Source organism: Alligator mississippiensis, chromosome 3 (assembly GCF_030867095.1).
Source record: "Alligator mississippiensis isolate rAllMis1 chromosome 3, rAllMis1, whole genome shotgun sequence".
NCBI classification, from domain to species: Eukaryota; Metazoa; Chordata; order Crocodylia; family Alligatoridae; genus Alligator; species Alligator mississippiensis.
The window spans coordinates 79,000,713-79,028,301 of record NC_081826.1 but is presented as its reverse complement, the minus strand read 5'-3'; the positions used below and the strand labels follow the sequence as shown (position 1 = coordinate 79,028,301).

Below are 27,589 nucleotides of genomic sequence, written 5' to 3'. Positions count from 1 at the left end.
TCAGTATTGTGCCCCTTTCAGAGCCTGAGTTTAGTCACCATGGCAACAGCTGGGGGAAAAGGCAGTGGTTCCACATGACAAAGCTGCAGAGGCATAGTGTACCTGCATCCAGCCTCCCTTCCTGCCCCCTCAAAGGGAAAAATAGTCAGTGGGATGTGAAACTGTAGCCTTCAGGATTATTTTTTTCCTTTGGAAGGCAGTAAAACAGGACATTTTAATTTATGCAAAACCTTGAATTTGTGACTGTGATAGGAAATGGAGGAAAATGAAGATTCCTAAACATGTGCACTGGTGTGTGCTGCAAGTAAACTGCAATCCTGTTGAAAGCACAAAGAAAGCCCAAGGGCTGTGGGAGCGAGAGCTATGACAGTGTGTTTGTTTTGGTGCTTTAGCTGGGTAAAGACACCAGCCATACATCTCAGGATCTTACAGGAAAATAGAGGCAAAGTATTTACTCCTCTGTTTTTAAATGGTGAGACTAAATATACTTAAAAGGCAGAGCTTCTATCTTCCCTACAAATGGCAGTGATCCAAATGAAGCTCTCCTAGGGAGTGAATTAGAGGGTTTCAAGAAAAAAATCCTTACTCGGGGCTCAGATTAGCCCTTCCACTTCTAACTCCTGTGCTGAAACTGAACTGCCTGATGTAGGACCTAACAGTATGTCATTTCCCAAAGACACTGGATGTGGAAATGCCCTGTGGATCCATAAGAAAGCAAATCCATCAGTCTCCCCACTCCAACTCAACACTTGGAGGAGGGGCTCTGAAGCAGGCAGGCAGGGGATGCTCATCCCTGCACATACTTGCTCTATTCCCCTTCCAAAGGAGAATTGCACTGGCTCCACTGTGCTGAGAGCATTCTGGGGGTTGATACAAAAATGAGAATGAATTTCTCCTAACAAACAGTGCAGCAAGTTCAGTGGTGAAAAACGGATGCAGAGCTTGTTTTAAGTATGACAGCTCTTTTACCTGTCTTTTACCCCTATAATGGAAGATACTGCCCACTGTCCTTGGTCTCCGATTAATTTGATGATGTGTAAATTTGTGTAAGGATTTGAATTTGTGTAAGTAAGTGTAAATTGGCATATACTTGTGTTCAGTTCTGTCCACTTGGCAATGCCCTTTCAAAAATCCAGCCACCTGTCTTTCAGTGCCATAGCACTGCATGCAAAATGGTCTTGGTATAAATAAGAACCGGGTTCTCTGTGACAAAAGGCAGTTCAGTGGTCTATTCTTGGGCAGACAGGTTTTGGGTGTCTGAGCCCTCATTGCTGAAGGTAGGCCAAAAAGGGCATTCAGTTATGTTCATTTCATGGAAGACAGACAGAGGGTAACACAATGAAAAGGGGAATAGAACAGATTAGAGGTATATATAGGGTGAGACTTTCATACAAGCAAAGACTAACAGTAGTCTCAAGTGTATCCAGGGTTTAAACTCCAGCACACTAAGATGTTACATTTATAATCCCATCAATATAGGTACCTCACAGATTATGAGTCTTTAAATTGTACCATGCTAGGAATCTGGGCTGCAGATCTTCCAGCTCCAGACAGAGCTTTTGAAAGCAAAGCAGCTTCCTCTGTTGTCTGGATTGTCTGGAGCTAGCGTATAGCTGTTTCTTCTGGAGGAGGGCTTTCTAGCTGGCAGTCCACAGGCTACATCTGACCTATGAGAAGTTAACTCACAGCCCCTGAGCTCCTGGTCTAGGTGTCCTCTCCCTATTACTCCTTTTGCTGCCACCAGAGTCTCTGGGTTTTCACACCTTCCCCCAGCCTTTACTTCCTGCTTCTGCCTCCCGGATCTCAGAGAGCCCATGGCCTGGGAAGCTGCAAACCTCTCTGCAGTGCAGGAAGGCCCATGCACTGCAGCACAGCGTTGAAGGGAGAAAGGGGTGGGGAGTGGGAAACTGTAGTATGATGCAGCATGCTGTAGAGGCCTGTGCTGCATGGGAGCAGAGAGGCCACGTGGTACAGCTTGCAACTCCCAGCTATTCAGAAGTTGGGCAGCTCTATTCTAGATGAATCTGATTGATATAACTTAGTCTCATAGGCATTTACTCCTATTCTATGGCCATTCAGTTGGGGGCAAGCCTGGCAACAGTGGAAAATTGTGCAGAAAGCTTTCAAGAGCGGGAAGGAGCAGATTTAAAACTTTCTGCACAAACTTGATTTTACAAATACTACATTTTACAAGATTTTGTGGGTTTCCTGGGACTTTCAGATAAGCAAGGTTATCTGTGCTTAATTCTGAAAGTAGTAAAAAAGAGGGGGAAATACAGAAGTGTGTAGTATGTCACATGAAAGTAGGTTGACTCCACCCTTTGTCATAACACAGAAACAAGAGGGAACTGTGAAATTAAAAGTCAACAGAATTAAAACACCTAAAGAAAAATGCTGTTCCATTCAGTGTCCAGTCAATATGTGTAATTCATCATGTGATAGAGAAGCTTAGGAAAATAAGAGAACAATAAATAGAGGATGAAGATCAGATATTCAGACAGCTGGACTAATGCATGGTTAATGTGCTCTTGTAATTACTGAGATCCCACACGAATATTGGTCAATTATTTTGCTCAAAGTCGTGAGCTGCAGTCATGAAGTGATGCCTGCACTTGCATCAGTTTATTATATTGCTATACAACACGATGCTGACTTCAGACTTTCCCACTGAACAGTTTACCACATACTTTTGTCAGGGACCTGATACCAGCCTAGATGGAATGGTGGTCTAATCCAGCACAGTACTTCTCAAAACATCTTCGTTGTCATGATGTGGAATATGTTGCAAGCTGCTATTCGCCTCTTTACTTATTCCATTTGAAATTGAGATGTTTCTGTACATACCTGCATTGACAAGGAGGTTGTAGTTTGCTTAACTACCTATTGGGAGTCTGCATTATGAACCAAATTTCTGTCTCCAGACTGTACAAAATCTAACTGGTAGGGCTTTATTTTTTAATGGAAGGGTGAAAGCTTAAAACCTCTGACCAAATATACACTGGACTCTTACTGGAGACATCCTGTAAAGAAGCTTAGCATATGTTCCGAGGGGAGCTTTTCACCTGCCTGCTGTCATAGCTGTAAAATGTTAAATTCCCTGCCCCCTCAACTTCTGCTAATTGATGCTAGGTGCACAGTCCAGGTAAGCATTAAAAGGAAGAGAATTTGCAAAAAGTGCTGTTCAGAGATTTGGCCATTACATGTGTTGCTGCACAGAATGAAAGAGCTCTGCTTGATTCCAATTAATTTCCTTATTAAACTATATCTATGAGAATAGAAACTCATAATTATAGCCCCTGACAGTTCAGAGTTTACTGCCACAATTAAGATATTAAGGAACCCCATAAACATCTGAAGAAATTCTATTCCCTTTGAAAGTGATGCTACAGCTTAATAAAAATAGCCTATGCTTCATGTCTAGTCAACTATAAAATCAGTTTTTCTATGTGTCAATCTAATAGGATAAATATGCTGCCTTTCCAAACCACACAGCAGATGCTAGGCTTGTTTTTCTTTTGTTTTCTCCATTATGTTTTCCCTTATGGCATTTTCAACCTGGTTATAGCTGGATAGATCTGTAGGTTGGAGTGTGTGTGAATCAGGCCCAGAGGGAAGTGTTTTGAGAAAACTCTCTGTGAACAGGAGCAGAGTCTGGTAGACTGAAACAGTGTCTGAAACAGAGTGTCTTTTTGAAAACACTGACTGATCAGGGCTGGGTGAGTTCTGGCTCCTGCTAGCTATAAGGTAATAAACCTGTCCAGTGTCCCAGAACTGAAGGAGTCGAAGGGAATTGGGGTGATTTTCCCTTGGCCAGAGAGGCATTGAATTCAGGATCCCTTCTCCCCCTCCAATAATTAGGGTCTATAGAGAGAAAATTTATAAATTTTGTTGTTTCCTTTGGAGGGTTGTTTTAAATTCATCCCCACCATTGCTGCAGTGGGGCAGCCAGGAGGCAGCTGGCTTGGGATGCCCCCAACTCTTGTCCCCCAATCACATTTGCCCCCTGCAGCTTTTCCCGTCACAGTGCTTTTTGCCCATGTTACCTGCCCCAGCAACCTCTGCCCTTGCCTTCTCACCACCACTTTGCCCTCTTCCCCCATCCCTCGCTCTCCCCTGCAGTCTCTGCTCCCCTTCTTTCCCTGCTGCTTACTGTTAGGTGTTTTCTTAGTAAGGTTTTCATTTATTTATTATTATTTATTATTTGTTATTGTGTTGGTCATTCTTATAAAAATGTGGAGGTTTTTTAATTCATTATTATTCGCTGAGACAAATGTAATGCTAAGTACCCCACACTAGGTGTTGCTGGTTTGTGTGTACGTGAACCCAGAAGTGTCGTGCACTTAATGTCACATGATCCTTTTAGTACCATCAGGCAGTGTCTTATATGTCTTGTTCAGACATTTAAAGAGAGAACCTTATGCTCTGCTATAATGCCTGTTTAAGAAGATACGGGATTTTTTTCTTTGAAACAGTATGGAATTACTCTAGTGCCTTGGCCGATATTGTATTTTCTATGGACTGTGAGTGCACATGTGCACGCATACGTGCATATGTATGATATTGCTACAGGAGCTGCTATATTGGTCTATGTCAGTGGTTCTCAACTTTTTTAGACTCGGGGCCTCCCTCCACAACTTTTCTAATTTGGTGCTCCTTCAGCTTACCTCAGTGGTTCACAAATGGGTGTAACTCACCTGCTTTTCAAATACCTGTTCAATGTAAGGAAAATAAATGGTAAGTGGAAACAACTGCATTCTTAATTGGTAATGAAGGAATTAAATGAAGATAAGCCCTGTTGGAAATGCTGTAGAGTTGGCTATTTTTTCTAAGTTGTTTTGGTTTATTTTAGCTAGAGGGTCGTATTTCTGAATGGTGAACATGTCGACTTGCCTTCAGCTTTCCACCCCAGAGCCAGAGGCTTTTCCTACACTTGAATATTATGGGAGCAGGGGAGGTGGATGGGGAATATGTTACATTTAAATTGCGAATCTCTGAGTCTGAATTGATTGGTTTTGACACTGTGTTTTGTATCAATTTGTCTATGTGCCAGGCGCACAAGCAAACTGGGAAGTGTAGCAGCACACATGTGTACTCCAGTCTCCATTAGGGTTATCTGATAAGCCTGAAGCAGACAGGAGTGCCTGCTCTTGCAACAGTCCTCCCCGGTCCCACCCTGCACAGAGTCTCTTGGAAATAGATGCACATGGGGCAAGTAGAACTTCTCAGATAACCCTAATGAAGGCAGAAACCTGATGGTCCTGTTCTGTAACTTCTTCCATATGAAAAGTATTAAATCAAAATCTTTTCTGGTGTCGCCTTCTTTTCCTAGCAACACTAAGTCATGCAACGTAAGCTGGGGAGATTTTTTTAAAGCTTCACTCAAGGAGCACCGAGTTCAATATAGAACTACATGCTGCTATCATCCAGTGGCTGGGCTACTTGCTCTTATGCAGTTGCACTTTCCCCAGGAGGCCTTAATGCTGCTAATAGAGAGGAGCTTTATTGCTGAGCAGAACTGCTTGAAGCATTTCTGGGCCCTAGGGACACTGGAAAGTCTTAGACCCCATTATCCTGTCCAGTCAGCAGTCATGCGTATATATACATTTTGGTGGGCAAATTGAATTTACACTAACTCTTGTTATGTATTTATGAATACAAATTACTGATACAAAATAGTGTGTCAAAACCAATCAATTCAGACTGAGAGATTCACAATTTAAACGTAACATGTTCCATTTCCATCTCCCCTGCTCCCATAATTATTCAAGTGTAGGAAAAGCTTCTGGCTCTGCGGTGGAAAGCTAAAGGCAAGTTAACATGTCCACCATTCAGAAATATGATCCTCTAACTAAATAAAACCAAAACAACTTAAAAAAAGTAGCCAACTCTACAGCATTTCCAGCAAAGCTTATCTTCATTGAATTCCTTCATTACCAGTTAAGAATGCAGTTGTTTCCTCTTACCATTTATTTTTCTTACATTGAACAGGTATTTGAAAAGCAGGCAAGTACGTTGATCCAAAATACTGTGTATAGAAAAATTGACAAAGGACTCTGAAGTGATGCGCAAAAAGGATCATTAATTTAGACCAGTGAACAATCTGGCCCAGTGTGAGTACACATGTGTAAAGTGTGGAACCATGGGAGTGGTACATAGTGCTTTATCATATGTTTTTAATCTTCTGAGGTTTAACAAAGAAAACAGAGACAAAAATGAAAAAGATAATATGAACCAATAAAATTGCATTATCAATGATTGCTGTTTATGTATCCTTACATTCTTAACTGCTGCAGCAGTTAGTTTATTTTTGTCTGCTCTATTTCACTTTTTGGCAAAGAAAAATAGTTTAAGCAAGCTTAGAAGCATTGCAGTAAGGTAGAATCTCTAATGTTTCAAATGGAATGAAAGGGGAATTTTGTTGACTGAGCTGTAATGCGTGATCAGTTAGGAAATGCCAAAAGGCACTCACTCTGTAAACTCTGAAGTCATCATAGCAGTGAATCACATAACTTCATTTCTTAATTCTGCATGAATATTATGCACATCTTACTTTGCTTTGGTGCTTAGCAAAGGGACCATGGGATGACTACTTAGAAAATTAGGTTATCTCTTTGTTCTGGCAAATGCAATTTTCTCCATTAAAAGGATGATTGATTATTAAAATGATGATTGACTAGCAATAGAGCCATTCTGTATATGTGGACTACACATTAAATTTCCACATCTTGTTTCCTGGCTATTATTACTGCAGTTTGAAGTACCTTGGAAAGAGACAGTTCCATCACTTATAAATCCTTATACTTGTGTCCTGTGATGGAATAAAGATAGAAGAGTTTATGGCATAGTTTAACCACCCTAATATTGTATAATGCACATGCACTCCTATTGTCCCATAAGCAGGAGGTAAAGTGAGTTTGTTACTTTATAAGACTGGAGAGTATTGCCTGACATTGAACCAAGAATTTTTATATGATGGTGATGTGAACATCTTGCCTGTGCTTTAATTTAAGGAAGATAATACCACAGATTTTGGATAATAGATAAATGTTGCTCCAGTTTGATTTTGTGCATTAACTGTCTTGCAAGGAAATGCTGGGGAATTGACAAACTCAAAATTTTAAAATCTAGCTACCAAAAAAAGTTAATATAAAACCAGGGGATCTTTAGATAGTATATTGCTACTTTTTAAATGGAATTATCTATTGTAGCATATTCATGTTGCTGTGTGTGATAGCCTTCTACTAGGGTGGTTTTGGTTGGGTTTTTTTTACACACCAAGAGAATTTAGTTTTAGAAATTAAAGCATAGAACCTTATAATGAGGATGGAATATGCTAACCCAGCAGCTGTAATATACTGTACCAAGGCTTCTGTACAATAGGCAGTCACTGAGGGTCTGCAGGACTTTGGTATGGAACTGAAGCAGCTAGTGTTTGTCATTGATTGCATTGGCATGGTTGAGTAAAAAGATCAACACGTTAAGATGCACATTGTCTACAGACCCTACAAATACACAAATGTGTTTCTTCCAGGAAGAAAAAAATTCTTATCGTTTAACTGAGACATGACTGGATATGTAGGAAAACTGTTGCACCTTTTTTCCTGTACCTGATATGCTCTTATGTGTTTGTGTGTTTAATAGAATTGTTTGAAAGTAAATATAGCTAGATTCTTAACTACTCCATAGAACAAATGTGTTGTGCCATTACTCTACCAGGGAAGAGGGGATGGTTCTGCATGGTTGTGTGGTACTAATGAAACTAGGTTTACCATTAGTGAGTGCTGCAGTATGGTAAATGCGCGCTGGGCCAAAAGGAGACATTTAAAAGTAAGATTTTTTTTTTTTAATTAGGTTGTGTCAGAATAGGTCTGATCCAAAGTCCATTGAAAACAAATGGACTCCTGTTGACTCCAGTGGGTTTTATATTAGAGCCCTTACTGATCATTTTTAAATAAAATGCTTTCTAGGAGTTCATGGGATCTATATATAATAGAAAAGGCGGATGGTGCACAATAGCTAATCTGTGCAACCACATGATCCTTAGCCATTCCCTTTGTTTTCCTTCTTCTGGGACAGGAAGTCTCTGTATATAACAAACCAAGCATACTGAGCCCTTAGGTTGATTGCAGCCTTTATTTACTCCTATAGCACCAGTAATCATCATTATCTCAGTGCGTAATGTGCTGACCAATATGCTAAAATTGTTCCAGCAGCTTAGTATTGAAGTTCTAAGAAGGTCTGTGAAAATTATGGAAGACAGTTTTTCATTGTGTGTTCTCCCTAAAGAAACCAAAGACTGAATTTAAAGGAGTGTGCATTTTGCATAATATGTCATAGGGTTAAAATGTGTAATGGTCCTGTTTAGATAATACCACATAAAAACTTTTTATTGTTGAACAGGGAAGGACATGGTAAAATTTCTGTTTTTGCTGTCAAAATGGCTTTGGCGACTCTTTGTGGAGGAAAGATCATGGACAAATTAAGATGTAAGTCTTTTTTATGTATATGCATATCTGGTATTCATTGTTGTGGGTCTTTAGTAGCAGTGTCTGTGGTGATTAGAGAAAGTTTTGGTTTGATGATGCTGTCATTGGTATCAGTACCAATTCACGCATTCAGATAAGTCCACTTTACTGTTCAGACTGAGCTTCAAGTGCATTTTCAATATTTGGAGCCAAGCTACATTGATTCTGATAAAAGCAATGCAAATTTAGTTTCTTTTTGGGTTGATTGAATTCAAAGAACTTTATAACTACAGTGAAATGCATCAGGTTTCCAACAGTATGAGGTATCATTTGGCAGTTTCCTTGCATTCCTCTTTCATAACACCTAGCCCCTTTTTCACACTTAAATATCAATATCTTTTTTACACTGTTGAGATTCTTTTCCAGGATACATATCTCTTCCTTCTACCTTACAGGGTACATTCCCATTTCCCAAAGACACCCAACCAGGGTATAGTCTATCCACAGAAGCACTAAAACACATCATCTTTTGTGCTGTTGTCCATTGGTGATGCATATGGGGTGTATGTGGCTGCATGTGCATCCACTGAGATTGGCCATGCACCCCCTGGAAGTGCCAGCTGTGAAACCGGAAGTCCCAGTGGAAGTGCACTTCTGGTTTTGCCGCTGGTGATTCCGGCCTTGGCAATCAGCTGCTGGGGAACCTACTTCCCCCGTCAGCGATCGGGTACCCCCTCCCAGATTCGGGAAGCACCAGTTGCCCCTGCTGTTGTCCTTTGGTTCATCTTATCTAGAGTTAAATGATTTTTTTTTTCTTTTTTCTCCTCATTTATAGACAGATATTGGTTATACATATATTGGGTACAGGTAGACACTAGGGACAGATATTGGTTTCCCTTGGCCTTCTTATTAAAGCAACAGAATCTATGCAGTGGCAGGCTATCATGCCACACTGTTTTTCCAATAGCAGTCTCCAGGGCTTGAGATTTCCATCCACATGCATTTAGGGTGATATTCTATCATTTAGAATTGCATAGGTGATCCACCACAGTCTAAAATATGTTCATGGTTTCTTAAGTTAGAATATTCTACCAAGCCTTGAATCCTACTAAACAGTTCTTAAGTCAGAAAGTGGATTTTTCCATTGAAAACAACAACAAAAGCAAAAGAAGAGAAATGTGAAGCTGTAGAATAATAAATAATGGTACAAGTTATATTATTATAATTAAAAGACAGAAAAAGTTATTTAAATCAAATAGAGCATTTCAAATAAGTTCATTGTTCTGTGTGTCCCAAGAATAACAAACAACGCAATAAACTCTGCCAAAATTTAGATTTGAAAGGGTAAGTTGCTTCTGGGCAAAAACTTGATGTTACACATTTTGTCAAATTAGATCCATTGTAGCTGACTAAGTTACTGCCTTATGCCAGGCATAAGGCACCAGCTACAAAAGAATGACATCACAAAGCCATGAGAATGCATGAATATTTTAACATAAAAATTGGATCAATGCTCACATGCACATTTTTGCTTTGCTTCTGGCAAGCTGGCTAAAAGTAAAGGTGCAAACGGTTTATGGAGTTTTCCATAAACTAAGCATAATTGTCTATAATCACATTACTTTCACATTAGATGTTACTGAGATAAGAGCAGACATATGTCTTAAACTAAAGTAAACCTTTCCTTTTCTTGCATTTCTTTTTTTCCCCCTCAGATATTTTCTCAATGATTTCAGATTCCAGTGGAGTGATGGTTTATGGAAAGTATGACATGTTTCTGCGGGAGGTTCTTAAATTGCCTACTGCGGTCTTTGAGGGTCCTTCGTTTGGTTACACAGAACAATCGGCAAAATCCTGTTTCTCTCAACAGGTAATAAAACATGACATCACTGAAGTAAGCTGTCAGTCATTTGTCCTTCACTCTATTTTGCACACACAGACATGTGTTTACCTTCATAGCATTCGTTCATGCTGATGCTGTTTTCCTGTTACATGGGTGTGCCTGACTTGAACTCCTTGAAGATAACCACATCTTAAATCAAGAACCTAAATGTAGCCTTCACACCAGAGGTATTATAAACACTTGGCATTCACCAGCAAGAAAAGAACTTCATATTTTCACCTCTTTTTATTGAAAATGGAAGCTAGATATCATAGTACTACTCCCCTTGCAGAAAGTCTCAGTAGAAATCAAGATAGTGCTGAAAATCCATTTAAAGGAATATTTCAGGGGTGTCAGTTGTAGCCTTGTTGGTCTAAGGACATAGGCAGATCATGTGCAGATGCTTCCTCTCTGCCTGATGAAGGGTAATTGTTAGGGGTGTGCAAAGCTTTGGTCACTGATTCGATTTGGAGAAGATTTGGCTTGATTCAGCGACCGAATCAGAATGAAATCGGGAGACCAAAAAAGCCCTCTGAATCGATTCAGAAAAAGATTCCAAGTTTCAGAAGGCAGTCTTTCAGGGGAACAGAAACTGAGAAGAGAGAGGGGGAACAGGTGGGGAAAGACTTACATCTGTAGCTGGCCCATGACTGTGATCTTTCCCTGAGTCCCCTTCCAATCACAGTGCTCTGGGGGAGGGACGTAGAAACAGCACATAAGCCTCTGTCTGCACCCTTTCTGTCCCTTTTATGAGCTGGTTCTGCCCGAGCAAAAGAGGGGTGAGTGGCTCGCCCAGAAATAGGTAGGTGAGAAGAGATCTAACCAGCACTGGGAAGGCCCCCAGTTACAGGCTACCATCCCTGCTGTTTTCATCCAAATCTGCCTTAACACATACAAGTGACACGAGTTTTGCTTTCAGCAGTTTGAGGTGTAGTTTTCCAGAAACTCCTGTATCTATATCCTTAAAACTTAGCAGGCTTCATGCCCTCAGAAGGGGCTACTGTTCCTGTTGTTTTCATCCAGATCTGCCAAAGATTGACAAACCTATAGGTATTTCAGTGATTCCCCATTATAGTCTATGGCCGAATCACCAAATCTTCCAAAGCCAACTCGGCCGAATCAATTGGGACAATGATCCAAATTTCTGAATTGAATCATTGTCTTCTGAATCAGCCAAAACGCAATCCAAAACGAATACTTCTCTATTTGCACAGGCCTAGTAACTGTACCCGAAAGCTTGCAAAGAAGAATTTTTCCAACTATTTGAGTTGGTCTAATAAAAGATACTGGATTTACCCAAAGAACCTTGTCTGTCTTTAAACAAATATGAGATTTGTCACATCACATCAGACAATGTGGATAATATTGGCCAAGTCCACACAAGCAATGGTTTGAGTTTGCAGCAGCTCAAATAGTATTGATACACATTTGTGCCCTTACTTTGTGATGCAGTGTATGCCCCTGCTCGTGTGGTTTGCAGCAGGACATATTGTCCTGCTGTTTTATGGGCTGCATGGGTAACTGGCTGGGTTCCAGGTTGCCTCGGTGCAGGGCTAACAGCAGGCACCCCCACGCTGAGGTATCGTATGCCTCAGTAAGCCAGGGAGCAATGTGTGGAGACAGAGAAGCAGGCAACCAGGTGAGCCCTGGGGTGCCTGCTTCCCCATTCCCATGTGCTGCAGAGCCCTCACACTAAACACCCTGTGCCCCAGCAAGACGCGCCCCAGCGAGCCACTCCCCAGCTGGCTGGGGCACAGAATGCCTTAAGATAGGGGAGCAGGCAGCCCTGGGCTCCCTGCTCCCCCATCTCCACATGGCACTTCCTGGTGTTTGTCCTGGCACACAGTGTTTGTCCCAGCACACAGCATTTTGGTGTGCTTTGTGCTGCTTTTTTTTTTTTTTTTTTGCTATCAGGAAATCCCAGTATCAAATTTTGCCCCAGTACTGCAAATTAGCAGCACCATGCACAGTTTAACATGCAATATGTGTGGTTTGTGGCACTGCAAAGAGGTTTGTGGCACCACAAACTGCACGCACCCGCACTTCTGGATCCGGCCACTGAGTCTAATATCTTGTCTGATGCTTTGGAGGAGTGTGTAAAAATAGTCCAAAAAATACCTAGCTGACTTGGGAGTGCATTGGTCTTCCAGGATGGAAGGAAAGAATTCCTTCTTGATCTTACCATGCATAACATAGAAATAGAAAAAATACAAAATAATGAAAGATACTGAAGCTGGGAAGATGTTAGGAACAGAGCAATATTTTCTTTCTGTTTATTCTATTCTTTTCTATGGAAGAGGACTGAGGATTATATTGTTAGAAATCATTTGAATGTAGATGACCTAGTGATCCTGCTTTTGTGCAATGAGGGGCCTCATTTTTGTTTCACACATTCTCATTACTAATCAGTGGCCACTCCAGCTAACTGAAGAGCATTCTTGAAACTGATTTGTTGGATCATCTTCCAAATGATGTTTGAATAGAGGTGCTTTTGTATTTGAGGGATAAGTGAATAAAGTGTCTCCATACTGCATGTCTGTATGGCATGCTAAAGAATCTAACAAAGTAATCATGCGAGTGCTGGTTGGTCACAGTGCTTATAGTTCAACAATAGCTCATTTTCGACTGTATTATTAAAGAATATTGTCTACACCCAAATAAGTGATTTCCCCTTTTTCCCCCATTAAAAAATATCAAACAGTTTTAGCAGCCACCAGAGGTGTGACTTTCTGTATGATTCATTTAATGAATAATGGCAGATTTAGAAAGGTATTTAGGCACTTAAATATGGAAATGGCATTGAGTAAGTTTTGCAAAGGAGTCTAGCAGGTTAGATACCTAATCTCTATATGTCAGTGAAAATTAGGTGCCTAACTCACTTAGGTGACTCTGTAAATTGCACTACCCACTAGGTTTCATGTTTATGTAGCTAAATGTTTTAGAAATGTGGCACAATATCTCATAACAGGCCAAAGCCCTGAGTTTTACCAGCACCAGGTACAAAACAGTCTTAAGACCTTCTGATCCAAATAGAGGAGATGTGCTGCAGGGTGGCTGACATTCTTGCCCTCTCTACTAGTATGTTTAGTATTAGTCATAATGTGAGAAAGATTGTTAGATCTGATGTTCTCTCAATTTGCTTTTCCATTTGTACAAGTAAAGAATGATTCTGGATAAGATTGCTCCATGTCATGGGTTATATAAATTTGACATAATTAAAATCCACTGGCAGATAATTAAATCTTCCAGCACAGAATCAACACAGAATTCCCTATATTATGTTTTCTTCTGATTTTTCCAATCTAGTTTTAAAACTGAGGGGTGTTCTACTAACTCCCACTAGGGCTGTTCCATATTCAGAGCCATCTTTAGTGTCAGCAGGTTTTTTTTGTACCAAATGTTTCCCTTTTTTCCACCTAGTTTCTCCATTCAATTCTGGTAATGTCACCTTTCCACTCTGTCTGAAATGGCATACTAAAACTAGAAAAAGCTGAGCGATTAATTTAGAAATGAATGACGTAGCATAGTCTTAGCCAAACTAAATGATAATACTCTGTCATCTTTTCATGCCAACTATTACAGCTTGTGCCAGGAATTTTGGACTTTTCATATCATGATGTGGTATCTTGGTGTTACACAAGATAGATACTTAGTTCTTAGTAGAAATGGAACCCCAGGCCACTAGGGCTGGTCAAAAGTTTTCCAGTAAATATGTAGGGGAAAGTATGTGGTTTCCTCCAAAAGCTGTTTTCATTAAAAAAAACTCTGAGAACTGAAAATTTCCCTGTTAGCTATATTTGTTTGTTTCTCTGGTTTTCCAATGAAAAATTGAAAAATTAATTTTGATAGAAATGAATGCTTTTCATTTTCATCAACGTTATCTACAAAAATATTCTAACCCATTCTGAAAGGTTTGCTTGCTTCTTATGTATGAGCAGACCCAGAAGAGATTCCCTTTTGATTCATAATGCTCTTTATTAAGACTGTGAACTGATAATCAGCAATAAAAGAGTCTCATCTGATTTTTTATGTTTAATAATGTCATTAACACTGTGGCTAGGCTATCCACACGTGGTTCTTGTATGTCTGGCTCTGAAAGTAGCATACTTTTTACAGAATAGAACAAGTGGCCATATTTGTACTATGTTATGGCATTAGGCATTTTAAAAATATGCAGGAACCAGTTTTTTTGGCCTTATCCTGTGTCTGCCTGACCCTAAAAAGTGTTCAAGACATAACGGCTAGGGACAGACATTACACATAAACTAGTTTAAGTGATCAGAAACTGGTTTAAACCTGTAACAGAACAGATGTTCCTAAGGGATGTTGTGAAACTGAAGATGGAATAGACACAGAACGCAACTTCTCACACTAGCTTTTTTTGTAAAGAATGTTGTGGAAGTTTTAGTGAACAGATGTTCAGTGCACAAAAAACAGTTTGTAAACGGCTGAAACTGGTTTGAGATAAACCTGGTTGAATGTAGTATCAGACTTAACTGATTGAGCTCAAACTGGTTTATGCAATGTCGGTCCCTTCCTGATCTAAGTTAAAGCAGACACCCCCAGCATCCTGGCATGCTCCCTGGGCTGGGCAGGGCTCTCTGCTCCACAGCAGAGCTGACCCCTCCCTTCTGCTCCTTCACTGGAGCTGGGCAAAGACTGCAGGTATCTGCCTGGCTTCCCCCTGCTCCCCCTTCCCCTCCCCACTCCCTGCTAAGCAGGGATTGCCCCATCCCCTCTGCCTTACACAGAAGCCTCTCAGCATTTGCTAACAGACCACATGCTGGCTACAGTCCATGCTGTGGCAGATGGGACAAAGGCAGAATCAACAGGTAGTTCGTAATATCCCTATGTTGTTTTCTTAATTGGTTGATGAACACTGTTATCAATTCTCTGCTGGGTTGGTCAGAAGAGGGGGGAAACCCTCCCTAATCAGAGCATCCTGCCAGACAGGCCACGCCTCCCTCAGCTCAGTATTGTGGAAGGGAAGGGAGGGCTGCTCTAGAGCCCCCCCGGCTTCTAGCCTGAGCCACTGCAGGCATGTACGTGCATTTCTGGGATGTCTGTACAGTTAGAAACTGATTCAGCCTAAGCATGTTAAACTATCCTGCAAAGATTGAATCAATTCAGGCTCAGGCTTTTTGAATGTCTATCCCTAGCCAGTAGGTCATGGCAGTGAGGAAAGCTGAGCTGCTCAAGTTATCTCCTTTTGTTCACTTTTGATGTGGATCCTGTGCACGTATTGGAAGCCTTTCAGATCTCTATTGCACAGATTTTAAAAGTTATAGGAAAATATTTTTTCTCTGCTCACACTATTGAACCCCTCCCAGTTCACATCTCAAGCCAGTTTCCCCCAAAATACTGGACATACTTGATCACATCTCATTACGTTAATTTATTTAAATAATCTACATTTTCCTCATGCCTGTGAGCTACTCCCAAATGGAATGGCCATCTAAAATAACAGCTACAACTTTCCCTTCTCTCGGAATTTGCAGAACAGAAATCTTGGGAGTAATTGATTTGAACTTTCCTTCTTCAGGGCATGGGGCTTACAAAAGAAATTTTTGCATCACCTCTTTCCCTGAGAGATAGAATTGACATGATGCGATATTTGACCTCCCATCAGAAAGTGGTGTTGCAATAGGAGAAAGAACTTCCTATTTAAAAAAAATTAATAAATTGTGGACCTAAAAAGATGGTTGCTAAATCTACTGTGCTGTCACTTAGCTAATTGTTGTTGCACACTCCTGGCCTTCATTTTTAGATAGCAGATATTTAGAAAATAGCTCTCAGTTTCAAGGTTCCAAACAGTTGTTAAAAACTGCAGAAGGAAAAATGACTTTTAAAATATATTGAAATTACTCTGCCAGTGTCCTTTTAAGGGACATTGGTTTCTTTAATCCATAAAATTAGTGACCACTGCAAGACTGCAGCTATAAAACTATCAAGGAGGCTGAAATTGCTTTATTTGGTGTGAATGAAGTTTTAATTTATAGCTCCATTTGAAAAAGAATGTTATTGTGAAAAAGGTGTGCTTGCCTCTGCATCTATTTGCTTGTTTAGAACGCTGCTGTGCATACAGCTAATATCTCTCTCCCCAGGAACAGGGGGAACTTTTTAGGCTCCTTGATTATTTGTGCTATGGGAAATCGGATTATCTTTCATTCACTAGTTTTCTTGCTACCTTTCTCCCATTTTTAGCTGTGCCACTGATAATAGTGAGATTTGCTGATGGCACTGGTCAGCAATGCCAATGGCAGGCATCCACAGAAAAGCTCCATAAGGGAAACTGTTACTTTGTGAGCTGGTGCTTAGCAACATGGAATTTTCCTTTATTAGGGAAGCTATTGTTCATTCTCAGATGAGAAGAAGGTCATGTAGATGGCAGGCAGATGGTAACTGTCCTTTTAACATGTTCATTAGCACAGGCTAATTTCTGGTACTGATGCATCTCTTCCATTTACTATTAAATTTTAAATTATTATACATTTAGACTTTAAAAACCAAGTGTGTGTGTGTGGGATTTTTTCTTTGGAGGGGTGGTATTTTTTAGGGTAAGCTCTAATGCTGGAAGTCTTATTTTTCAATGTCTTTCAGCCTTGTCAGTTTGTCTTTCCATCTGACATTCTGTTCACTAAAACTTCCAGGACCTTCTTTCCAAAAAAAGCTAGTACTTGCATTCTGCATCCATTTCATCTGCAATTTCACAACATCCCTTATTACTTACAGTTCTGAACCGTGTTCAGTGATCACTCAGTGTCTCCATTCTTTCAAGAGCTCTACTTTACTTTGGATACGTCCAAGGCAGCATGGAGCAGAGATAGCTGAAATTATAGCTCAGCATGTACTAACTCCAGCAGCTGAAGTACCAGAGCTTCATTAGCACAATGTGTTGTCTGGGTTAATAATCCCAGGACCAGAAGCAGAATAAATCTCTTAGCCAAACACTTCAACTGGGCTCTTTGGCTGTGCTGAGAAACAGAGCTTAGTAGCCTGGATGAGGTGCTGCACTCATGTAGCTGTACTGTTTCCAATTATGGAGATAGTGTACACAGAGCTAACACAGATGTGTGTGGCACTAATATGTTTATAGCTAGCTCAGGAAACCTCTCCACAGCACTGCATTCTGCTATGTATACTAGCAGATCCAGGGTAAGGGTGATACAGCCTCTCCACTTTGGCTGTGCTGCACATGCATAGTAACTCTGAGCTTACTGCCTGGACTGCACAGACTCCTAGAATTAGTTACGGAGGCATAGTGGTTGATTGAAAAGATTATTTACTTACACCCAAGATGGTCGCGGTGTAGGCTGGACAGTTTTCCAGGTGCAGCTCTGCTTAAATCCTCGTTGGAGGACTCTGACAAACTCGGTTCTTTGGCCCCGGAGTGGTTTAGGCTCCACAGGTTCAGCAATTCTTTCCTCATGGAGTGGCTGAATCTCCGTGGGTTTTGTTCGGTTCCCAGGTCCCCCGGAGCTGTTAAGACTCCGTGGGTTCGAAAATTGGGCATATAGGATAGGGATACGTCTAGGATTGCGCTCGGCGACGGGGAGAGGCTAGAGGCTGTTTAGACCTCTGTTGCCTGCTTAAGAAAGGCGCGTTGGGTCCACAAGGGTCCACATCGCTTGGAGATCTTCACACAGCGCGAAGTCTCCTCCTCCTGGCGAGTTCTGTATCTCTCCAGTTTTCCTCTCTCCGGCTTGGGCGGAAGCTACCCAAGCCTTTTGTACGGCTAGCAAGCCAATAGCTAGCCGCCATGTATGCCTACATTTAAAACCGGCTAATAATGTGGCGTGAATCTAAGTACAAATGGCGGGAACTCCTTTGCACCGTGCATCTCTGAGATGCAAAAGAAATGCACCATGCAAAGAAGCTGCAAATTGGCGGGAAATCCCCCGTTGCACCAGAGTTCTCTCCCGCAGCAGAGAACTCTACCGTGCAAGGAAACTGTAATTTTAACGGGAACATAATTTAGTGTTGCCGAAGCGCACACAAACAACAAATCACAACTTTGGGTTGTGACATCCCCCCTTGCTGAGAGCATAGCTAAATTATGCTATACTCTTCACTCTAGAACCTTGTTGTGAGTCGTCAAACAAGCAAACAAGCAAACAAACAAATAAACAAACATAAAATTCGCTGCCCTGGGATTAAGTTACATAACAATCAAGAAACAATAATCAACACAAACACATAATCTGATTCATAACAAAATTGCACGATCAGGGCTTCAATGGGCGTCATGGCGAAGTTGCGCGTCAGGCCCTCACTTCTTTCGGTGATGTCATCCCTCTCAGGGCTCCTCCTCGCCACGCGCTCTGAATCTCGGATCTGTAAACAGAAAACTCTCAAAAAATAGATTAATGATCTTATTCAACAAACTTAAACAATTTCCATGGCTCAGTTGGATGAAATCATTGAGGATCCATCATCTGGCTCTTCTAAATAACGAAAACCTAACTCATAAGCCAATTGCCATTGGCCTGCGTCTCCTAAAATCCGAAGCTGCCGCTTATTGAGTCTGGAACGCTGTAGGAGAAATCCAAACATGTATCGCTCCTCTAGGGTTCTCGGTGGCAGTGGTGGAAGATTGCATCCATGACGTCTGGTGCCTTGAGGTCCAGTCGGGTGTCGACAGTCCCGATCAAGAGACAATCTTGGCTCCATCAGGATACGCAGTTGTGGCAACTGACAAAGAAGATTACTCACGGGTTGGTTTACCATTGGACTGAGCAGAATCCGAAGGACGACGATGTTCCTTTGTCCATAAATCTCGAGGCAACTATCTAAACTGTGAGAGGTTAGTGGAACGGTTCCAGGATCTCGCAAGTGACGGTGAGGCCATGGTCTTATTCGCTGGAGTGATGTCAGTCCCAGCGCACATACTCTCGGGTTCCAAGCACAGTACGAGACGCCGATGATTGCCAGCATGAGATGCTCTGCACCGATATATTCTGGCCGTCCTGCATGCCACACGTGGGCTTTCTGACTAATCAGTCCTGCAACAAGCGCAGGTAGTGGAATAGGCCAGTGAGTATTAACTGTTATCATGTCGATGTCGGTGACATGTCCTCTACTCCATGAAGCTTGTCTGACTAGGAAGCTTGCTTCTTCTTGCTTCAGCAGGTCGGATCCAAGTTTCATGACTAAACGTCCTAACCATACAGCTAGAGTTTCTTCAGGTTGAATTTTTGATGCTCTACATAAATCCTGCAACTCAGCTCTGGTGCGAGCATAATAGGTGGTAGCAACTCGGTTAGTAGTTGTTGTAGAATAAGCTGCTCCTTCGGGAGATGATGCTGTTATAGGCTGAACTGCTGCTGCGGGGGTCACTGCTGCTGTTACTGCTTCAGGCAGGAGGGGCGGATGCACTCCTCTGCTTGACTCTCTCCTTCCTCAGCAGGAAGGCGTGGTCTGCAGAGACATCACTGCGTCGCTAGGCGGGGTTGCCGGCGACGATGCTGCATCGATGGGCGGAGTCGCTGACCAAACTCTCGCGGGTTCTTCAGAAGCTCCACCCTTCTTTTCCAGTTCTTCCACGCAGTCTCCCTCTTGCTCAGCGCTATCTTGGACTGGCGTTTCAGGCTCTTTTTTCTCAGCCGCTTCTTTGACCACTCGGATCACCATCTGCAGCTGGGCTTTCAAACTTAAGTTCTTTTGCATTAGATTCATTATAGTACCAAAAGTTGCACTACATTCTCCCCCCTTGTTGTACCACGGGGCCACCCTCTCATCCGCGGCTCATTCCTCCGTCTCCAGATCTTCGCGGAGCTCGGATGGTAGCTCGCGACCCCTTAATCTAGCCGCCATGAGAGGAGGGAACCAGCAGATCGACTCCAGTTCTTCACTCTCCCAAGCATATCGTAGGCATTGGGCACACTCCCGGGTGAAAGTTGGGTTCGTCTCACCCGCCGGGTTGGGTCTGGCGAGGGACACAGTATCGAGGGGCCTGAACAGGACCCGCTCATTTCTCATTATACACCCGAACGTCGTGGGGAGCAAATACACTTCCCTCTCTCTCGGGGCTCCGTCTTCGGAGACTCCCTCTTCTCCCTTCAGCGACAGGCGTCCGCTGACAAATCTTTCACCCGTTCTGCCCGCCTGGTGGTAAGCGATACGTGCCTCCAGTTCCTCAAAGTTTTTCACTTGGCGTTGGTTATCGTGCCAAGGGCAGTTCTTAACCAATTCTAGCTCTAGCGTGTCTTCTCCTGATCCCATCCTCGTCACCATGTGCGGGCCAGGGGTGAGCCGGGCCCGTCTTTGCGCACGCGGACTGTGGCCAGCAGCCCGGGCACGCGGGGCCGGAGAAAACCGCGGGACGGTAAGGTACGCGCGAGCTAGAATTAGTTACGGAGGCGTAGTGGTTGATTGAAAAGATTATTTACTTACACCCAAGATGGTCGCAGTGTAGGCTGGACAGTTTTCCAGGTGCAGCTCCGCTTAAATCCTCGTTGGAGGACTCTGACAAACTCAGTTCTTTGGCCCCAAAGTGGTTTAGGCTCCACGGGTTCAACAATTCTTTCCTCACGGAGTGGCTGAATCTCCGTGGGTTTTGTTCGGTTCCCAGGTCCCCCGGAGCTGTTAAGACTCCGTGGGTTCGAAAATTGGGCATATAGGATAGGGATACGTCTAGGATTGCGCTCAGCGATGGGGAGAGGCTAGAGGCTGTTTAGACCTCTGTTGCCTGCTTAAGAAAGGCGCGTTGGGTCCGCAAGGGTCCACATCGCTTGGAGATCTTCACACAGCGCGAAGTCTCCTCCTCCTGGCGAGTTCTGTATCTCTCCAGTTTTCCTCTCTCCGGCTTGGGCGGAAGCTACCCAAGCCTTTTGTACGGCTAACAAGCCAATAGTTAGCCGCCACGTATGCCTACATTTAGAACCGGCCAATAATGTGGCACGAATCTAAGTACAAATGGCGGGAACTCCTTTGCACCGTGCATCTCTGAGATGCAAAAGAAATGCACCATGCAAAGAAGCTGCAAATTGGCGGGAAATCCCCCGTTGCACCAGAGTTCTCTCTCGCAGCAGAGAACTCTACCGTGCAAGGAAACTGTAATTTTAACGGGAACATAATTTAGCGTTGCCGAAGCGCACACAAACAACAAATCACAACTTTGGATTGTGACACTTAGGAACACCAAGACCTTCACAGCTTCCTTCCCCACCTCGCTACCCTTCCCAGATTGCATCTGGGAAGCTCAGTCCATAAAAAGGGCTGGGGTGCCTCGGGTGCTAAGGCACATGGTTGACAGCCCAGAGGTTGCAAGTTTGAGGCTGTAGCAGTAGTGCTCATGATGTGGCCCTGCCAGATTCCAAAGGATCTGTGAATTCTGCTAAATACCTTGGTACGAGGGCATGAGAAGGAAGGAAGGAAGCCCATAAAAAGACAGTCCACAATACCACAGTGGTACTGTGCACTATTGAGCAGCTGTCATTTTCCTTTTAGAGGAGGCTGCACTTCCTTAGTAGATAAAATGAGAAGGATGGGATTGAGTGCACACTTAGCCAATTTCTGCCTGGCACCAATTTGGGTGGAGTCACAGACACTGTAGAGGGCAGAGCTGGGATTCAGAATGACCTGGATAAACTGGAGACATCAATCAAATGAAATTCAACAATAACTGTGATGTCCTCAACCTGGGACAGAACAATTGTGTGTATAAATACAGATTGAGAACGGATTGACTTGGTTGCAGTACTACAGAAAAGGACCTAAGGGTCACAGTGGACCATACGCCAATCATGCTCTTTTTGCACAAATAGCCAGCAATGCTGGTGTGCTGCATTAATACAAGTGTCACGTGCAAGCAAAAGGGAAGTGATTATTCTGCTCTATTTGGCACTGGTGAGGTCTCTTCTAGAGGACTATCAAGTTTTGGGCCCCACACTTCAAGGAAGATGTGGACAAATTGGAAAGACTCCATCACAATAACAAAAAATATTAGAGGCCTGGAAAACATGAATTCTGAAGATGGGCAGAACTGGGATTATTTCATTTAGAGAAGACTCAAGTGTGGGTTGATAACAGTCTTCAAATACCTGAAGTGAAGTTATATGGAAGTTGGAGACGCATTATTTTCTGTGGGTGGAGGTAGAAGGAGAGGAACAATGGCCTTAAATTGCAACAAGGAAATCTGAGGTTGGAGGTTAGGAACAGTTTTCTGACTATGAGGGTGGTTAAATATTAGAACAGAATATCCAGAGAGGTTTTGGAATTTCCATCCTTGAAAATTTTTAAAAGTAGATTAGACAAACACTTGACTGACACTAGTCCGGGTGTCAGTCTGCCTTAAGGAGCGGGGTGGACTATACAGCTTCCTGAAATCCATTCCAACTTGACTATTCATTCCATGATTCAGTGAAAAGCAATTCTTGTGCAGTTGGCTAATAATGTATGAGAAGAACTTTAATTGAAATATGGTATCCTATACAAATATAGTACTACTCATTTTATCTATAACTGTTTCCGACAGGAATCAACAGTTAATACCTGTTATTTTTTTCATGGGAAGGAATTTGTTCTTAATTTCTGAGGGGCTGCCAGTTGTCTACCATTATACAAGGGAAGGAATTAGTCTTTATAGTAGGCAGATCTCTGACAGGAATTTACATTTGAGTCTCAAACTCTACCCCACCCTACCCCCTCCCAATAAAATTTAAGATTTTAAGAAAAATTTTCAAAATCACCTACAAAACAAAGATTCCTAAGTCCCATTTTCAAAAATTATTTAAAAATTATTTCAAATTTTTTTTTCTAAAAATGTCAGTAGTGAAATTCTTAGTATCAATCACTCTATGATAGGTAGTGGCTTTTGTGTATTATGTAGGACTCAAGGGATGTAATAATATGAACAGATGAGGAAATTGCTATATTCAGAAAGAGTCTTTGGGGGAACGACTTTCCTAAAGTGAGCAAGGACCTGATAACAGCAGAGAAATACATGATGACAAGAACCAATTGACATCAAAACCACTAAAAACTTTGTCTTTTGTTTGTAAAACCTTTGTCCATGTCACTTTTTATCTTCAGAGTAAAAGTTTATAATTCAAGGTTTAACCTCTTTATTCCTTAACACTTCTGTGTCGATAAAGACAAGAGAAAGAAAGTCATTCTGATATCACTGGTTGCTATTTTTCCCTCTTGCTTGTTTGTTTGAGCAGAAGAAAGTCACTTTAAACGCTTTCTTGGACACTCTCATGTCTGATCCTCCACCTCAGTGCCTGGTGTGGTTACCACTTCTGCATCGGCTGGCAAATGTCGAAAATGGTAAGTAATGGCAGCTGACCACGTTTCGTTACACAATAACAGTTGCAGTGGGAACATCAAAGTTGTGTGTGATGATCTTACTTTATGAATAGCATTACAGGAGATGCAGTACTGTCATCATTTTCTCTCTTCTCTTTCTTTCTCTTCTTTTTCTCTCATCCTTTTCTCTTTCTCTCTTTTTTCTTCTCTTCTCTCTCTTTTTCTTTTTTCTCTCCTTTCTTTCTCCTTTTTCTCTATTCTTTTTCTTTCTTTTTCTCTTTTTCTTTCTTTTCCTTTCCTCTTTTTCTCTCTTCTCTTTCTCTCCCCTCTTCTTTTCTTTTCTCTCATTTTTCTTTTTTCTTCCCTTTCTTTGTTCTACTGTCTTTCTCTCCTTTGCTTTTTTCTCTTTGCTCTCCTTTTTCTCATCTCTCCTTTTTTCTCTCCTTCTCTCCTTTCTCTTTCTCTTCTTTTCTTTCCCCTTTTTCTCTCTCCTCTCCTTTTCTTTCTTTTTTTCTCTTTTTCCTGTCTCTTTCCCTCTCTTTTCTCTCTCCTCTTTTTCTCTTCTTTCTCTCTTGGTCTTTTGTTCTCTCGCTCATCACAACATGCTTAACAAAAAATACACAACAACATGGGTAGTATATGAAGTATTACTTATTGTCACCAGGTTTTGAATTTTTAGAAAACCTGGTATTTATTTTTTTTAAAAAGCAATATTTATGATTATTAACTATATTAATATGCAGTGCATCCTGCCATATTCCCTCCTTCCCCGCGTCAATTTTTTTTTCTACCTTACAAGGTAGACGCTGCAGTTTTTTCAGCACTCCAGTCAAAAACATTGCCTACCCCTGCCCTAGGGGTTGCCCTGAATATATCTTCTTTTTTCTAAACCCTGGATAACCAGAGAGCTAAAAGCCTGAAACTTTTATTAGCTACAAGATCACAGCCTTAGAAAAGTAATGGGTAGGCAGTTCCTTCCCACTAGAATTTATCTGGCAGGATAGTCCAGTTCAGTGCATGAATTAATGACCATAAATTATCAAGCAGTCATTAGGAGGAGGTGGCTATTAACCTGTAAAACAATATATTTAGGAAACAGAAATAAGTAAGTTCCTTTTACAAAAGGAAGATGAGAATTTAAATTTAGGCTACTTGTCCCTAACCAGATGCTGAAGCACTCTGCTTTCTCTGCAGTAGGAGCTATTATGTTCATCTAGTCCATTGCTCACCAACACTGGAGCTGGGTCTTGAGCTGCAGCACCTACTTACTTATGCCAGTATTTCAGACTGGCCCTGGTGGTGCCACATGCACTGGATCAGGCATGTGGGCAGGGGTCCATGGGCCTGATCCAGCCTGTGTACCAGCCCCATTCCACTCATCCAGCCCACAGGGCCAGATAAGTTTGACAGCTCTGATGTAGTTTGATCCTTTGTATTAGACCCCAACTCCATGCGGCGCCCAATGACTAGGGAGATGACAATCCAATTGCCCATGGATCCAGTTGCTCAGGGAGCAAGCAGGGAGCAAACGCTAGCACACATTGCTCGCAACAGCTTTATTCAAAATGCTCCCCAAGATCCAAATCCAGTGCTCCCTAAGATCCAAATATTTTCACCCTAACACTTGCATGTCAAGCCACACAACTCTAACCAGTTATTTCTCCATTAAGGTCCCAATTTCATTTTGAGCCTTTTGGGAGAGGTAAGCTTATAGCCACTGCCAAATCAAATATGCAGGTCTTCAGGGTTTGTTTCTCACATACAGGCTATGTACAAACATTAATTTCTAGTGGTGGAAAATTTTCACTGCAAGAAATTATCCCAGGAAAGGGAGCAATACAGGTGTTCAGTCTGCAATGGCCCCTTCTCCCACGCTTCTCATGCCTTCTCAGGACTGAAACAATGTTGATCTGGGGATGTGTGAGTCGTTCCAGTCCCTCCCATTCTGAGGGGGGGACTGAAACAACAGGGCAAGGCCCCCTGCTTGCTTCTCACATTGGGGATTCCAGTGTGAGAAGCAGGTAGGGGACTTACAATGCTGCTCCCTCATTTTGACTCTTGGTGCCTGGGAGCCAAGTAGCAGAACAAAGCCTCCTGCCATGCTCACACCAGGGACTCTAGTGTGTGAGGAACCAGCTTTGAGTAAGTGGCAGATGCTGTCCTCCCCTCCCCTTCCTTCCCCTCCTGGTCTACAGGAAGGGGGGTTACCCCCATCTCTAGAAGGCACAGGAGGTATTCCCCCCCATATCTTCACCCCTCCTGGTTCTCAGGAAGAATTAAGCCATGGGAAAGTGTATGGACATTCATTTTCCCAGAGCAACTCTCCCAGGAGCAGCTTCTACTTGGTTGGATTCAGGTTATTTTTCCCCCAGAACATCCATTCTTTCTCAGGAGAAAAGGCTGGAATGTCTGTACATTCATGGTTTCTACCAGGAAAGCAGTGATTCTCCTGGTCGATATGGAGGGTCTGGACATGGGAATTGAGTCCATAGCAGAATATAAATTCTGCTGCTACATTGAGACGGTTCTGGCACCCACAAAAAGACTCTAGCTGTCATCTGGTCAGTGGATACCAACAGCCTTCCCACAAGCCCTGTGTAGTTTCCCATGTAACTGTGGAAACTTCCAACATAGTTCCCTTACACAAAACTAGTGTGCTTGTGCTGAGCATGAGGACAGCACTTTGAATTTTAACAGAAAAAAGAGAAACAGTCTTGCTTAGCAAGCTGTACCTACTCAAAGTAATATGTCCTTAATAACTCACCTGTTATTAAGGTGAGTTTCTCATCTGCAAACAATAGTGATAATTGTTTTGTTTTGTTAAGTCTTCTAGATCTATAAAGAAAGAATAGTGTAAAAACTGAGGAACCATTTTAGGCCTTTATACTTAAGTTTCTGATTGAAATGGACACATTTTTAGAGAAAATAATTTTCCCATTCAATTTTTCTCTGGTTAAGCAGGAGAACTGTTTATTTTCCCTCTCTTAAAAAAATTCTTGGGCTAATAGCATGTCTGCTGCCACAAGGAGAAAACATGCCTGAAAACAAGTGGGAGAGTCTCAGTTTTAGTCAGGAATGATGAGAGCTGATGTGCAGAGGGTTGTCTATTAGCAGAGGGTAAGAGTTGCCAGTTGAATTCCTTTCATGTCTTCCCTCCCAGGTCTGTATTTGCGGGGGGTGCAGGGTAAATACAATATGTATCACTGCAGAGAAAGGTAGGCAGAGGCTCTGGGATTGCAGTTGAGAGACCCATGGGTAGTGAAAATGCCACAAATTATACTAGGCATGTGTTCTTGGTGAAGAGAATCCTTCTTTTATTTGTCTTTAATTAAAATGCTGGATGAAGTAGAGTCCTCTCTTAGGACCAGATTTTTAATATGGGTCCCAAATGTTGGTTGCTTAAATACCTATCTAGGTACCTAACTTCTGTTTGTTGTCCGTGTTAGCATTACAGGATTAAAATTGGTATCCAGCTGAATAAGTAAAAATGTTCACACATATGTAGGCACTTTACTTGTGGTCACCTGAATTTGAAAATCTGACTAGTGGCCCAGTTCCTAAAGATAACATTAAAACCTACACCTTCCCAGAGTAACAGAGAAGAATGAAGTGGATTTCCTACTAATTTATGGGCATTTATACACACACATTTTCATGCTGCGATGTGCCGGGTCAGAGCAGACTCAATTAATTGAGTTTGCTCCACTTGCAAGCTGACGCACACTGCACTGTGTCGCATGCAGTTGTATAAGTGGCAAAATGCACATCAGCATGCAGAAAATGGCAGAGGTGCACTTTTGAACTTTCCATGTGTTTTAGTTCATTAGTGCACCACTGCCATTTTCTCAGCACTGACTCACATTTCACCGTTTATACAAATGCATGCACCACACCACTGGGTGCTTTTAAAAGCGCCTGGCACTGTGGTGTAAATGTGTACAAATGCCTTCTGTTTCCTCTGGAGTGCATTTCATTTCTGTTAAACACACTTTTG

At 42.1% G+C, this 27,589-nt stretch overlaps 1 protein-coding gene across 21 annotated transcripts in view; it reads left to right on the top strand.

Annotated features, from left to right (window-relative positions):
- Window positions 1–27,589, top strand: part of DTNA (dystrobrevin alpha) — a 395,888-nt gene that overhangs the window by 270,127 nt on the left and 98,172 nt on the right. For all 21 annotated transcript variants that reach the window (XM_059724115.1, XM_059724128.1, XM_059724116.1 and 18 more), the window contains 3 exons: window positions 8,401–8,486; window positions 10,181–10,335; window positions 23,511–23,616. In XM_059724115.1, coding sequence (XP_059580098.1) covers window positions 8,401–8,486; window positions 10,181–10,335; window positions 23,511–23,616 — 347 coding nt within the window. The remainder of the gene's footprint in view (window positions 1–8,400; window positions 8,487–10,180; window positions 10,336–23,510; window positions 23,617–27,589) is intronic.